General features: G+C 50.0%; 1 protein-coding gene across 1 annotated transcript; it reads right to left on the reverse strand.

Moving 5' to 3' along the window:
- Positions 1 to 263: 263 nt before the first annotated feature.
- OSM (oncostatin M) lies at positions 264 to 14396 on the reverse strand. The gene is made up of 3 exons (XM_075567897.1): positions 14151 to 14396; positions 11537 to 11682; positions 264 to 2136 (listed from the first exon to the last, which is right to left on the reverse strand). Exons 1-3 carry the CDS (start codon positions 14185 to 14187, stop codon positions 1687 to 1689), a joined length of 633 nt encoding a protein of 210 aa, XP_075424012.1. The 5' UTR covers positions 14188 to 14396; the 3' UTR covers positions 264 to 1686.
- Positions 14397 to 14634: the final 238 nt, after the last annotated feature.

The following is a 14634-nucleotide window of genomic DNA, read 5'->3' on the forward strand; positions in this document are numbered from 1 at the left end:
TGGTGGGATCTTCACATGATCGAATATCATCAAGAATGTAGGTTTTCTTTCCCCCCAGGTGATTTTGTAAAAAAAAAATATATCCCTCCCCTCCCTCCTCCATTTTTAACCCTTTCAGTGCCAGGTCACATTGCTTTGCCGTGTGTTGCAGGCCCCTCTGGCATTGAAAGGGTTTCCTACTTCAGTACTCAAAGGGATTGAAGAGGATGTCACAGCAAGTGTTTTTTTCACCCCTCCCCCCCCCCCCCCCCTGATCCCGGGTGTTTTATTTCTTTTTTGTGTGTGATGATAAACCCTTTATTCCCTTAACGCTGCAAGCGTTTGTCCATAAATATGACCTCAGCCCTCGGGGTTTGGGGCGTTGGCTTGATGATATCGCGGGATTGATATCAGTCGGTGTCCTAAGCAGCTCCTAGGAGGCACAGCGGGGTGTTCATTAGCAGCTCTGAGAGAAGAAAAAAAAATGTATGTTCTCGAAAAACTGGGAATCATCAAAACACCGAGATTTGGCCCCCGGATACCAGAAGTTCAGTTTGCCTTCATGCTGTGCAAGTTGCTGGAAGGAGGTGAAATCTCTGCTTCTTAGCCGCAAGCTCACCCCGTCCAAGGGCTGCCTGCAAAGGTGAAGCAATTCAGACGAGCCAATCTGTAACTGGTAAAGTTCCTTAGTCAGATCCCCTCTATCAGCGGCTGCTGAATCATCTTTTAGTTCCTGTTGCTTAGGACAGATTTAGTCTGTGAGAAACAGTTCACTGACTTCTTAAGAAGGGAAATGTTTGCATTTTTGGCCGGGCCTCCTACTCTTGCATTAGATCAGGGCTGGGGCAACTCCAGTCCCCACGGGCCATCAACAGGTCAGGTTTTCAGGATGTCCCTGCTTCCGCACAGATGGCCCAGTCAGCATGAGTCACTTGTGCTGAAGCGGGGATTTTCTGACAACCTGGCCTGTTGGTGACCCTTGAGGACTTGCAGTTGCCCACCCCTGCCTTAGATTTTGCTTGCACCTAGCGGGGGGCTGCGTCATAACAGAACATTGATACCTACAGGACACCACAGACGTTTGTTTGAACGGTTTGATTAAATAATAAATATGAAAGAAGACATGTAGATGATACTGATCAGCCTTCCTGGCGGAGACCTCGTACAAATAGGAACATGACATAAATAATTTGCTTATTTTCAGCCTTGAAGAGGCAGGCAGATAGTGGCCTCTTTTGGCTTGTGTCAGTTTTTATAAAAAATGTATTTGGCTTATATTTACAAAGCGGTGTTCTGCCACAAGGCACCTAATGTGGCTAGAAGACTCCCAGCGGCCCATTCACTGGCATGTGTCTGCCAGTGCTGGGAGGGGTTCTATGGCTTAGCACCACTGGACGTTAATCCCTTCATTGTCTGGAGGGCCGGCAAACCCTCTCCATGGGGGTTATTGCTTAAACTGCGATTAGTGCAGATCGGGGTGGCATTGTCATCGCCATCCCTGTTCTCTCCTGTGCCCCTTCTACTTCTTCTCTGCCCCTCACCCTTCGTCTTTCATCTTCCTTTCACGCTCCCTGGGTGGAAGGGTGGAAGTGACATACGGAGAGATGGAGTTGCATATATCTACGGCCATGTCTAGTCTCCACTCTATATGGGCAGAGTGTTGTGAAGCGGGCACAAGAAGGGTTTTGATGGATAGTGTGCTTGGCATTAAAAATTTGTGGTCTTTTTGGAACGTTTTTTCCCCCTCTTCTTGGTAAGTTTCCCTAGTCCAGTCTCCACTTGTCTCATGAAGTCCACGTAGGCTTTAAGTACCTGGCAACCTTCCGTCTTTTGCTGAAAGAAGTCTGTGACTTTAGGTATCTGCGGGAGAGACGAGGTGTCGGGCAACTTGTGAGGGCATAAAGCACAGTGGATGTTGGAGCGCAATGCAGTTATACTGGTATGTGCCTCTGTGAGCTCGGAGAGCAGATTGCTGTCTAGCTCCAGTGCTTTCTCCTGCTCCATCAGTACGGCAAAGGTTCGGTCGAGACGTTGTAAGGTCAGATATATCTCCTGGAGCATTGCAGTCCTTGGCAGAAGGGTAATATTCGGTTTGGGAAACCAGCCCACGGACTCATCACACAAATTAATGTACGGCTGGAAGCCTTGTTCTGACACCTAATAAATAGATATATATATCAGTCAAAGAATTAACATGTAGAGAAGCTTCTATAATAAACATTTGCATCCAAAGAAAACAGCTGATGTTTAAATCGCGTCACATAGTCATAGCACAAGACAGGCTTGGATTGCAAATTAGGAATACATTTCTGTAGCTACAATGTTGTTCTCTCTAGATAAGCTGCAAAAAGGCCCTATAGCCTGTTGACCAAAGGTATCCTAATGGTAGTAATATGTGTAATGGGTCAAATGTAGGCTTTGCCATGTGTTGCTGGCCCTTCTGGCAGCAAAAGGGGTTAAACAATATCAGGCAAATGTCAATATTTTTTTTTTTTAAAGACTATCATGGTAGCCAAAGGCTTTTGTGGAGGTTTTACCACCTTTACCTAATCTCTTCCCTGATTGACACTTGTCCTGTACATTGGAGGTTCAATCACCACTTTTGTTGGGTTTTTTTTCTTCTTCATGGAAATAAAGTATGATGATATCCTTAGTAGTAGAGAATAGTATCTTAATAATCATGCATTTAAAATGACCCGGTGAAAATAAACGCCTAAGAAGTAATACATTCCCACTAGGGAGGAGGGGTCTTCAGCACCTGAGAAAAGTAAGAAACGCTCAACTCAAATCCCAAAAGGCAAAGGAGAACTCATATGTATAAAAAATGTGATTTTACGAAATTCACGTACAGTATGCAACGTATGCGGAGTGGATGGTAAAATGGAGGGATAGAGCTATAATCATGAACAGAAATAATAACTTTATTTCATATAGCGTTTTTCTCCCACTGGGACGCAAAGCTGTGTTTTTGGTGCCTGAGGCACAGGGAGATAAAGTGACTCGCCCAAGGTCACAAGGAGCCGACAGTGGGAATCAAACCAAGTTTGCCTTGATTCAAACTCAGTGTTATCAGAGTCGGCGCCTTTACTCACTCTCCTTCTCCCTTGAAAAATGTCCTTTCACGCAGTGATTGCTGTTCTGCAAGGGGACATTTTTCTGCAGCATTTCCAGACTAAAATACTTTTTGCAAATTAAACCAGAAGGGAAGTACCACAGTCTAATAGGAGCTTGTGGGAACTAGCCTTTCAAAGGGGTTTTTATCCCCGAAACATTGCCACCCTTTTTTTTCCCCGTAAGCGTTTTTTTCACTCCATTTATTTGTGTATTTTTGCTTTTTTCACTTCCCTTGTCATTTTTGCCCCTTAGCCCTCCCCCCTCCCTCCCCCCCTGTTTTTCCTATGATTTGCGCATTTCTCTTGTCGGTGCATCTACAGGAGGGGATAAGTAACTCGTTTATTTCTGTTCCTGATTATTGCTCTATCCTTTGCTAGCCCCATATCTTTATTTTACTATCCACTATACTATCTATATGTGTATTTATTAAAAAACATTTATTTTTTCTACATATGAGTTCTCATTTAACTTTTTGGATTTAATTTGAGCGTTTATTCCTTTTCTCATTTGACCCCCTCCTCTCTATTGTGACTCCGCTATTCAGGAATTGGGAGGATTCCTGTTCCCTGGTAGCTATTTTCTCACCACATGCCCTTTGAACAGAGTTGTGCTGTCTGACCGGAACTTGTAATAAAAATCCCTGAGGCGCGCTCACGCTTACCAGTGAGTCCCTACAGCCGCAATGAGAGCGGCTTTACTAGGGGCTCGCCTACGCTTCCGCAAGCGTGCCGGAAGCGTAGGTCTTATACAAAATTTAGATTTGGCGCTCGCTGGATGAGGGCGAACCAGCTCCGTGATGTTACTGGCCCGCCCCCCGACACGCCCCCGGATGGCGCGCGGACCAAGGCCAGGGAAAGCACCCGCTTTCCCTCAGCCTCCGCGCGCCTCAGCACGGGAGAAGGCACCATGGACGCAGCCTTAGACATGTGAATGTGCTCACAAGTGATATTCTTTATTTGCTATATGCTAACGGTGGAGGTTTTTTGTTGCCTTTTTCACCCACCATTACTTAAAATGTATATGATATATCTTCTTAATATATAAAATCAAAAGGTTAGTGCTATCTGCGGTGAATCTGATTGGTCCTCAGCCTCTGGCCAATCAGATTGTGGGTCTGACGTCACCCAACTGCCACTGTCTTCCCCCTCGGCCACACACACACACACTCTGTCCCCCCCCATCACACTCACCTCCCTCCCCGGCGCTCCAACTCACCTCCCTCCCCGGCGCTCCAACTCACCTCCCTCCCCGGCGCTCCAACTCACCTCCCTCCCCGGCGCTCCAACTCACCTCCCTCCCCGGCGCTCCAACTCACCTCCCTCCCCGGTGCTCCAACTCACCTTCCTCCCCGGCGGGGGAACAGGCAGTGGGCAGGCAGGCAGCCCGGAAGGACCCCCTTCCTCCCTCGCGGCGCCAAGTGCCTAAGATGGCGGCGCCCGGAAGTAGAGGTGGGGGGGGGGGTGTGTGTCACTGCCGGGGAGTTGCGCTGTCCCCGGGGGGGTGATGTGTCCCCCTTCTGCCCGATCACGGTGGCTGCCTCCCTGCCACTGGGCGCCGCCACTGCTCCCTTCACCTCACAGACCTCAGGGGCGCCACAGCTGCACCACCCTCTCCCGCCTCCTTACCGCCCTCTTACCCGCCTGAAACACCTCGGCGCGCACTTCACCCTCGCCGCGCCCTTAACATGCCGGCGGGGGGAGCAGAGCAGTGGCGGCCGCAGCGGGGCTGACTGTCGTCACTCCCCCCCCTCCCCGCCGCCTCCCCAAAGGTTCCTCTCCGCGTGAGGTGGGGGGGGATGCCCAACCGCTATCTTCATGCCGCCTGAGGTGTGGGGGATGCCGGGACGCTAACTATTTGCATGCCGCTGCCACGTGAGGTATGGGGAGTGCGGGGGGGATGCCGGCCTGCCCTCTAGCTTCAGGCCGCCGCCTCCGGTATGGGGGGGAGGGGGAAATGTCACCCAGTCACTCACCCACCCAGTCACTCACTCCTCACCCACCCAGTCACCCACCCAGTCACTAACGCACTCACCCACCCAGTCACTAACTCACTCAACCACCCACCCAGTCACTAACTCACTCAACCACCCACCCAGTCACTAACTCACCCACCCAGTCACTAACTCACCCAATCACTCACTACTCACCCACCCAGTCACTAACTCACTCACCCACCCAGTCACTAACTCACCCACCCACCCAGTCACTAACTCACTCAACCACCCACCCAGTCACTAACTCACCCACCCAGTAACTCACCCACTAACTCACCCAGTCACTAACTCACCCACCCAGTCACTAACTCACCACCCACCAAGTCACTAACTCACCACCCACCCAGTCACTAACTCACCAAACACCCAGTCACTAACTCACCCACCCAGTCACTAATTCACCCACCCACCCAGTCACTAACTCACCCACCCAGTCACTAACTCACCCACTCACCCACCCACCCAGTCACTAACTCACCCACCCAGTCACTAACTCACCCAGTCACTCACCCACCCACCCAGTCACTAACTCACCCAGTCACTCACCCACCCAGTCACTAACTCAAAGTCACTAACTCACCCACCCAGTCACTAACTCACCCACCCATTCACTCACCCACCCACCCAGTCACTCACCCACCCACCCAGTCACTAACTCACCCACCCAGTCACTAACTCACCCACCCAGTCACTAACTCACCCACTAAGTCACTAACTCACTCACCCAGTCACTAACTCACTCACCCACCCACCCAGTCACTAACTCACTCACCCACTCACCCACCCACCCAGTCATTAACTCACTCACCCACCCAAATCACTAACTCACTCACCCACCCAAGTCACTAACTCACTCACCCACCCAAGTCACTAACTCACTCACCCACCCAAGTCACTAACTCACTCACCCACCCAAGTCACTAACTCACTCACCCACCCAAATCACTAACTCACCCACCCACCCAGTCACAAACTCACTCAAGTCACTAACTCACCCACCCAGTCACTAACTCACTCACCCACCCAGTCACTAACTCACCCACCTTCCCAGTCACTAACTCACTCACCCACCCAGTCACTAACTCACTCACCCACCCAGTCACTAACTCACTCACCCACCCACCCAGTCACTAACTCACCCACCCAGTCACTAACTCACTCACCCACCCACCCACCCAGTCACTAACTCACCCACCCAGTCACTAACTCACCCACCCACCCAGTCACTAACTCACCCACCCACCCAGTCACTAACTCACTCACCAACCCACCCAGTCACTAACTCACTCACCCTCCCACCCAGTCACTAACTCACTCACCCACCCAGTCACTAACTCACTCACCCACCCACCCACCCAGTCACTAACTCACCCACCCACCCACCCACCCAGTCACTAACTCACCCACCCACCCAGTCACTAACTCACTCACCCACCCAGTCACTAACTCACTCACCCACCCACCCACCCAGTCACTAACTCACTCACCCACCCAGTCACTAACTCACTCACCCACCCACCCACCCAGTCACTAACTCACCCACCCACCCACCCAGTCACTAACTCACCCACCCACCCAGTCACTAACTCACTCACCCACCCAGTCACTAACTCACTCACCCACCCACCCACCCAGTCACTAACTCACCCACCCAGTCACTAACTCACCCACCCAGTCACTAACTCACTAACCCACCCAGTCACTAACCCACCCAGTCACTAACCCACCCAGTCACTAACTCACTCACCCACCCAGTCACTAACTCACTCACCCACCCAGTCACTAACTCACCCTAAGTCACTAACTCACTCACCCACCCACCCAGTCACTAACTCACTCACCCACCCAGTCACTAACTCACTCACCCAGTCACTCACCCACCCACCCAGTCACTAACTCACTCACCCACCCAGTCACTAACTCACTCACCCAGTCACTCACCCACCCACCCAGTCACTAACTCACCCACCCAGTCACTAACTCACCCACCCACTAACTCACTCACCCACCCACTAACTCAACACAGTCACTAACTCGCTCACCCAGTCACTAACTCACTCACCCACTAACTCACTCACCCACACACCCAGTCACTAACTCACCCACCCACTCACTAACTCACCCACTCACTAACTAACTCACCCACCCACCCAGTCACTAACTCACCCAGTCACTAACTCACCCACCCACCCAGTCACTAACTCACTCACTCACCCAGTCATTAACTCAAGTCACTAACTCACACACCCACCCACCCAGTCACTAACTCACTCACACACCCAGTCACTAACTCACTCACCCACCCACGCAGTCACTAACTCACCCACCCACCCAGTCACTAACTCACCCACCCACCCACCCAGTCACTAACTCACCCACCCACCCAGTCACTAACTCACCCACTCACCCAGTCACTAACTCAACCCAGTAAATAACTCACCCACCCAGTCACTAACTCACCCAACCACCCAGTCACTAACTCACCCACCCAGTCACTAACTCACCCACCCAGTCACTAACTCATCCACCCAGTCACTAACTCACCCACCCACCCAGTCACTAACTCACTCACACACCCAGTCACTAACTCACTCACACACCCAGTCACTAACTCACTCACTCATCCAGTCACTAACTCACCCACCCAGTCTCTAACTCACCCACCCACTCACTAACTCACTCAACCACCCACCCACCCAGTCACTAACCCACCCACCCAGTCACTAACTCACTCAACCACCCACCCAGTCACTAACTCACTCACCCACCCACCCAGTCACTAACTCACTCACCCACCCAGTCACTAACTCACTCACCCACCCAGTCACTAACTCACTCACCCACCCAGTCACTCACCCACCCAGTCACTCACCCACCCAGTCACTCACCCACCCATCCAGTCACTATCTCACTCACCCACCCAGTCACTAACTCACCCACCCACCCAGTCACTAACTCACCCACCCACCCAGTCACTAACTCACTCACCCACCCAGTCACTAACTCACTCACCCACCCAGTCACTAACTCACTCACCCACCCAGTCACTAACTCACCCACCCAGTCACTAACTCACCCACCCACCCAGTCACCAACTCACTCACCCACCCACCCAGTCACTAACTCACCCAGTCACTCACTCACCCACCCACCCAGTCACTAACTCACTCAAGTCACTAACTCACCCACCCACCCAGTCACTAACTCACCCACCCAGTCACTAACTCACTCACCCACCCAGTCACTAACTCACTCACCCACCCAGTCACTAACTCACTCACCCACCCACCCAGTCACTAACTCACCCACCCACCCAGTCACCAACTCACTCACCCACCCACCCAGTCACTAACTCACTCACCCACCCACCCAGTCACTAACTCACCCACCCACCCAGTCACTAACTCACCCACCCAGTCACTAACTCACTCACCCACCCACCCAGTCACTAACTCACCCACCCAGTCACTAACTCACTCACCTACCCACCCAGTCACTAACTCACCCACCCAGTCACTAACTCACTCACCCACCCAGTCACTAACTCACTCACCCACCCACCCAGTCACTAACTCACTCACCCACCCAGTCACTAACTCACCCACCCACCCACCCAGTCACCAACTCACTCACCCACCCACCCAGTCACCAACTCACTCACCCACCCAGTCACTAACTCACCCACCCACCCAGTCACTAACTCACTCACCCACCCACCCAGTCACTAACTCACCCACCCAGTCACTCACTCACCCACCCTCCCAGTCACTAACTCACTCACCCACCCACCCACTCACTAACTCACCCACCCACTCACTAACTCACTCACCCACCCAGTCACTAACTCACCCACCCAGTCACTAACTCACTCACCCACCCACCCAGTCACTAACTCACCCAGTCACTCACTCAACCACCCACCCAGTCACTAACTCACTCACCCACCCACCCAGTCACTAACTCACCCACCCAGTCACTAACTCACTCACCCACCCAGTCACTAACTCACCCACCCAGTCACTAACTCACTCACCCACCCAGTCACTAACTCACCCAGTCACTCACCCACCCAGTCACTCACCCAGTCACTAACTCACTCACCCACCCACCCAGTCACTAACTCACCCACCCAGTCACTAACTCACTCACCCACCCAGTCACTAACTCACCCACCCAGTCACTAACTCACTCACCCACCCACCCAGTCACTAACTCACCCAGTCACTCACCCACCCAGTCACTCACCCACCGAGTCACTCACCCATCCACCCAGTCACTAACTCACTCACCCACCCAGTCACTAACTCACCCAGTCACTAACTCACTCACCCACCCAGTCACTAACTCACCCACCCAGTCACCAACTCACTCACCCACCCACCCAGTCACTAACTCACCCACCCACCCAGTCACTAACTCACTCACCCACCCAGTCACTAACTCACCCACCCAGTCACTAACTCACCCACCCAGTCACTAACTCACTCACCCACTCAGTCACTAGCTGAGAGACCCCGCTCACTTACCCGCCCTCACTAACTCACCCGCCCGCTCACTCACTCGCTCACTCGCCCGCTCACTAACTCACCCGCCCGCTCACAAACTCACCCGCCCACTCACTAACTGACTAACTCACCCGCCCAGTCACTAACTCACCCAGTCACTAACTCACCCACCCACCCAGTCACTAACTCACCCACCCAGTCACTAACTCACCCACCCACAGAGAGAGGGAACAAAAAAAAATCTTCACGCTATTTTTCTACAATTCAGGACAGGAAGAATTAGAAACGGGTGTATAATTTATCATATGTATGCCGTTTTCTATGTTTTGGAGAAATATTTATGTAATGGACATTTGGTTTTCATAGATTGCGTGCGTGTGAATTTTTAAAAGATCAACACTGAATTCTTCTAGCACCAGCCATAGTTTGTGTGCTGCTCTTTGAGATCCCCAGACTTTGTTCTTTTGCCTCAGTTTGGCTTTGATTATACCAGATGCCGCTGGGAGGCAGCGCGATCTGATGACGTCATCCTCACGCTGCCACCGAGAGGCATCTTGAACAGGCAGGGGAGAGAAGCTGAGGAGACAGGGAGGCGTGACCGTGAGCGGTTCGCCCTCATTGGCTGAACCGCTCACGTGACGTTGCCGTCGCCTCCCAAGAACAAATCTCTCTGTCTCCTCTCCAGTCTGCCGCCCTGCAGTTCCAGGCGGCGCGCACGTCGCTCGCGGTATGTTTACCTCAATTGGATCAATGTATTTTGTTTTTGCGCTGCGTGCGACGCCGCCAGCGGTTTTTAGTATAATCAGGGCCTTTGAGTTTGGGTGATGGCACAAGCCCTTCTGTGCATAAGCTAGTATACAGCAAGAGGTGACACGAAGTGCTCACTTGCATGTCATTTCCCAGAATCCATAGCTGCAGTGGAAGCATCGTATGCTAGGAGATAATTTTGAAAAGCAGCGTTGCAGACCTGCCTGAGAGGTGAATATGCTCACAAGTGATAGTTTTATTTGCTGTATTGTATATGGGGGGGGTGGGGAAGGGGGCGGGGGGAGGGTTGTCATCACTTTTTTACCCACCATAACATATTTAATGAGTGGTTCATCACTAGTGTGAAACTTTTTTGTTGCTCGACTAATTCTCTCCCGTCTCGATTACTGTAACCTTCTGCTGTCCGGCCTTCCTGCCTCTCACCTGTCTCCCTTACAATCTATCCTAAACGCTGCTGCCAGAATCACTCTACTCTTTCCTAAATCTGTCTCAGCGTCTCCCCTGCTCAAATCCCTCTCCTGGCTTCCTATCAAATCTCGCATCTCACACTCAATTCTCCTCCTCACTTTTAAAGCTTTACACTCTTCTGCCCTTCCCTACATCTCAGCCCTAATTTCTCGTTATGCTCCATCCCGACTCTTGCGTTCTTCTCAAGGATGTCTTCTTTCTACCCCCTTTGTATCTAAAGCCCTCTCCCGCCTTAAACCTTTCTCGCTGACTGCCCCACACCTCTGGAATGCCCTTCCCCTCAATACCCGACTAGCACCCTCTCTATCCACCTTTAAGACTCACCTTAAGACACACTTGCTTAAAGAAGCATATGAATAGCACTGTGGCTAATACTATACATATGATACATAAAGCTTGGCCCCCTGCAGACGTACTTACCAGAACTCCCTCCTACTGTCTCTGTATGTTCTCCCTACCTACCAATTAGATTGTAAGCTCCTCGGAGCAGGGACTCCTCTTCCTTAATGTTACTTTTATGTCTGAAGCACTTATTCCCATGACCTGTTATTTATATTATCTGTTATTTATTTGATTACCACATGTATTACTACTGTGAAGCGCTCTGTACATTAATGGCGCTATATAAATAAAGACATACAATACAATACAACTTAAGAACATTTTGGAAACAACAGCCTGGATGAAATGGGTGGCAGCCTCTACTCACATATGTTCTGAAGAGCGTTTTAGCTTGATTCATCATTTCGTGTGCTTTATTTTTGCTTTGTTTCAGGACTTCGGGTCCGCACCCTGGGCACTGGCTGACACTGAGGGTCACTGTAAAGGTGCAGAGGATCAACCCATAAGTGACACCTAGAGACAGACAGAAAATAAACAAATGTCGTATTATGAATATCATGTAATAAATTAGTTCAAGCTGCACTGTACATGATTTCTGCCGTCTAAGGCTGAGTCCCCGCTGGCGCTGAGCGCGCTCATTCTTGGAGAGCTCTCCAAGCATGAGCGCCCGGTGTCCTGGCATTTACACGCGTGCATGGGAGGGGGGGGCATTGCGGGTAGTTGAGTGCACTAGAAAGTCATTTTTTTTGTTTACATAAGCGCCGTGCGCGGGTGAGCATGTGTGCAGGAGAGCGCGCGCACCGCGTGAGCGGGGACTTACATATAGCTATATATGTAAGTAACCACAGTAAGCGCCGCCCGCTCAGCGCTAGCGGGGACTCAGCCTAATGCGCTTTTCAGGCTACAGAACAGACACCCAAAACACGTCATTGGCTCCTGCTATTAATAGCAGCTGCTGACCCCCATTTCACACCAGTAATTTATTTTAACAAACACCAAACGCCAATAACAAAACCTATACTGTGAGCACAGAATATGCTCTTTCTTACCAGCGACTTGAGCGCAATTTCAGACAAGCCGTGCTTAGCAAAGGTCATGGGAGTGATTCCCCGAGCTCCGAGTGTATGAGCTGTGTGAGGATAAACATGAAGCAAGAAATACTCATCACTATCAGGGGGGGGGGGGACAGCCGGGGCTGGTGTCCCGGGCCCGCTGGCTGGGGGGTCCCGGCCGGCGCTCCAAATTTCCCCCGACCTCTGTCCAGGCCCTGCTGCCGGTCGTGGCCGGGCCCCCGGCTCTCCGCTTACTGCAGGACCTTTCGTCTCGCTGCCCCACGCCGCCGAGCTTCCACTGCCGGCGCGCGCCGGGGCTCTGACATCAGTGCGCCGGAAGTAAGCTTGGTCCAGCTTCCGGCGCGCGGCGCACTGACGTCAGAGCAGTATACATGTATGTATGTATGTATGTATGTATGTATGTATGTATGGGGGGGGGGGTTATATGTATTGGGTAGGTGTTTTTTTGTATGTATTTGGGGAGGTTGTATATATTTGCGGGGGTGGGGATTTATTTGTATGTATTTGGGGAGGTTGTATATATTTGCGGGGGTGGGGATTTATTTGTATGTATTTGGGGAGGTTGTATATATTTGCGGGGGTGGGGATTTATTTGTATGTATTTGGGGAGGTTGTATATATTAGCGGGGTTGAGGCTTTATTTGTATGTATTTGGGGAGGTTGTATATATTTGCGGGGGTGGGGATTTATTTGTATGTATTTGCTGGTTGGAAGTTTTTTTTTGGGGCGGGGGCCCGGTGTCCCAATCAGAACTGTGGTCCTGGGCCCCTGGAAATCTGTCTGCGGCCCTGATCACTGTGAAGTGTTTTTCAGGGGGTGTTAATGTTGGGGGGGAGGGATATGACCTGCTGCTCTGAATTGACCATTGAGCACTTTTAACAGCATGCTGTATTGGAGATGCAGATGGACTGGACACACAATTCCTCTGGTTTCTAACTGGAATTTATTGGGGGATATTCCCTACACTGGCGGTGTTTCCTGTCACTTGTCTGAGGCTGACTACTAACGGTGCTTTTAACATGATTCATGTAATATGGGTTCATTCTAAGACATATGTTTTTCTACCATAGGTTCACAGCTAAGGAAAACCACAGGCTGACGGAAATTATTTACATTAACAGAGGTGCTTTGTATTTTGTCTGCTATCCTATCAGTCCAACACCTACACTACAACCCACCCTTCTTAGTGTATCAGTCCAGGCAGAACAGAATTACCATGCTGTTTTAACCACTTAGGTGCTGAAAATGTCACTTCCCAGTAAAAAACACCTACAACGCATAACCACTAAACATGAAACCTTAAGGTTTTTGATATAAGATATAATAACTCACGCACATTATTTGTTTTGTTGGTAAGCAGCTGCTGATTTTAAATAAAAATGACCATTGTTACAGGTTGTCTAGTTCAGAAGAAAAAAAAGCATATGACTCCGTATTAGTGAGCAATCGGAATAGTTTAAAATACATCTTAAAACCTCTGACGACTAATTTTGTGGTTGCATTGCACTGTATGCTTCTTAGCGAACCGTAAACCTGGCTGCTTTTGGGGAAAGATGAAATGCAAAATGATCTAAACTAAACTTATTTTATTTTTTGCTTGAGAAACGTTAAAAAATCACTCCATAATTTAACCATGGGCTATCACAGAAATGAATGCGCAATGTTACTAAATGAACATAACTTCATTTAGAGATACAGTACAAAACCATCACTGCTGTAGACACACGTTGGGTGTTATACCAGACAGCAAACTCTGATCACATGTTCCATGGCTGGAGAACTAGACAGTACTACTGTCACGAGACAGCAGTACTCATATCACAGCTGTCTCTATACCATAGCCATCACTAGGTGAAAATCTGTAGCAAACTACAACTGCTGTTATAAAGAACGAACAGAATGACTTACCTAATAAACTCGCACCGTTTTTAAAACTCCCAACCATGCTAAGGACAGCTAGAGAGAGTCCGTGTGCTCCGAGATTTTCTTGGCTTCAATCTTTAAAAAGGAGAAGTCTTATCTTATCTAGTCTGTGATCAGCTAGGCGATGACCAGCCTCATCGGAAATATCAAGTTAATAGTATGAATGCTACCAATAAACAGAAAAGCTGCTATATAGTGGTATCCAAATTAGGAAGTGATGCCTCTTTGTTGGTTTCTTCTTCGAAATGCGTTCCTAGAGGCCAGTGGATGAGTTACTCATAAGAGAAAAGGTGATGCAAAAAAAATAGCTGTCACCAATGGAATGTAACATCCCATTTTTTGTGGCCATTGAGCCTCACGTATGATATTTAAAAAAAAAAATACCTACATACATCATTGTGTAGTAAAACTGAAACTGCACCACCCACACTTCCGTGAATGATTCTGTTGATTAAAATACAATTTAGGG

The sequence above is a fragment of the Ascaphus truei genome, chromosome 13 (assembly GCF_040206685.1).
Source record: "Ascaphus truei isolate aAscTru1 chromosome 13, aAscTru1.hap1, whole genome shotgun sequence".
Taxonomy (NCBI): domain Eukaryota; kingdom Metazoa; phylum Chordata; class Amphibia; order Anura; family Ascaphidae; genus Ascaphus; species Ascaphus truei.

What these genes read in the sequence shown, in the direction of transcription:
- OSM (XM_075567897.1), bottom strand. Translation starts at nt 14,187, where the DNA reads ATGGTTGGGAGTTTTAAAAACGGTGCGAGTTTATTAG. An exon ending in AAACGGTGCGAGTTTATTAG is followed by an intron (nt 11,683 to 14,150) that starts GTAAGTCATTCT and finishes GTCTGTCTCTAG; the next exon opens with GTGTCACTTATGGGTTGATC. An exon ending in AAACGCTCTTCAGAACATAT is followed by an intron (nt 2,137 to 11,536) that starts GTGAGTAGAGGC and finishes TCTATTTATTAG; the next exon opens with GTGTCAGAACAAGGCTTCCA.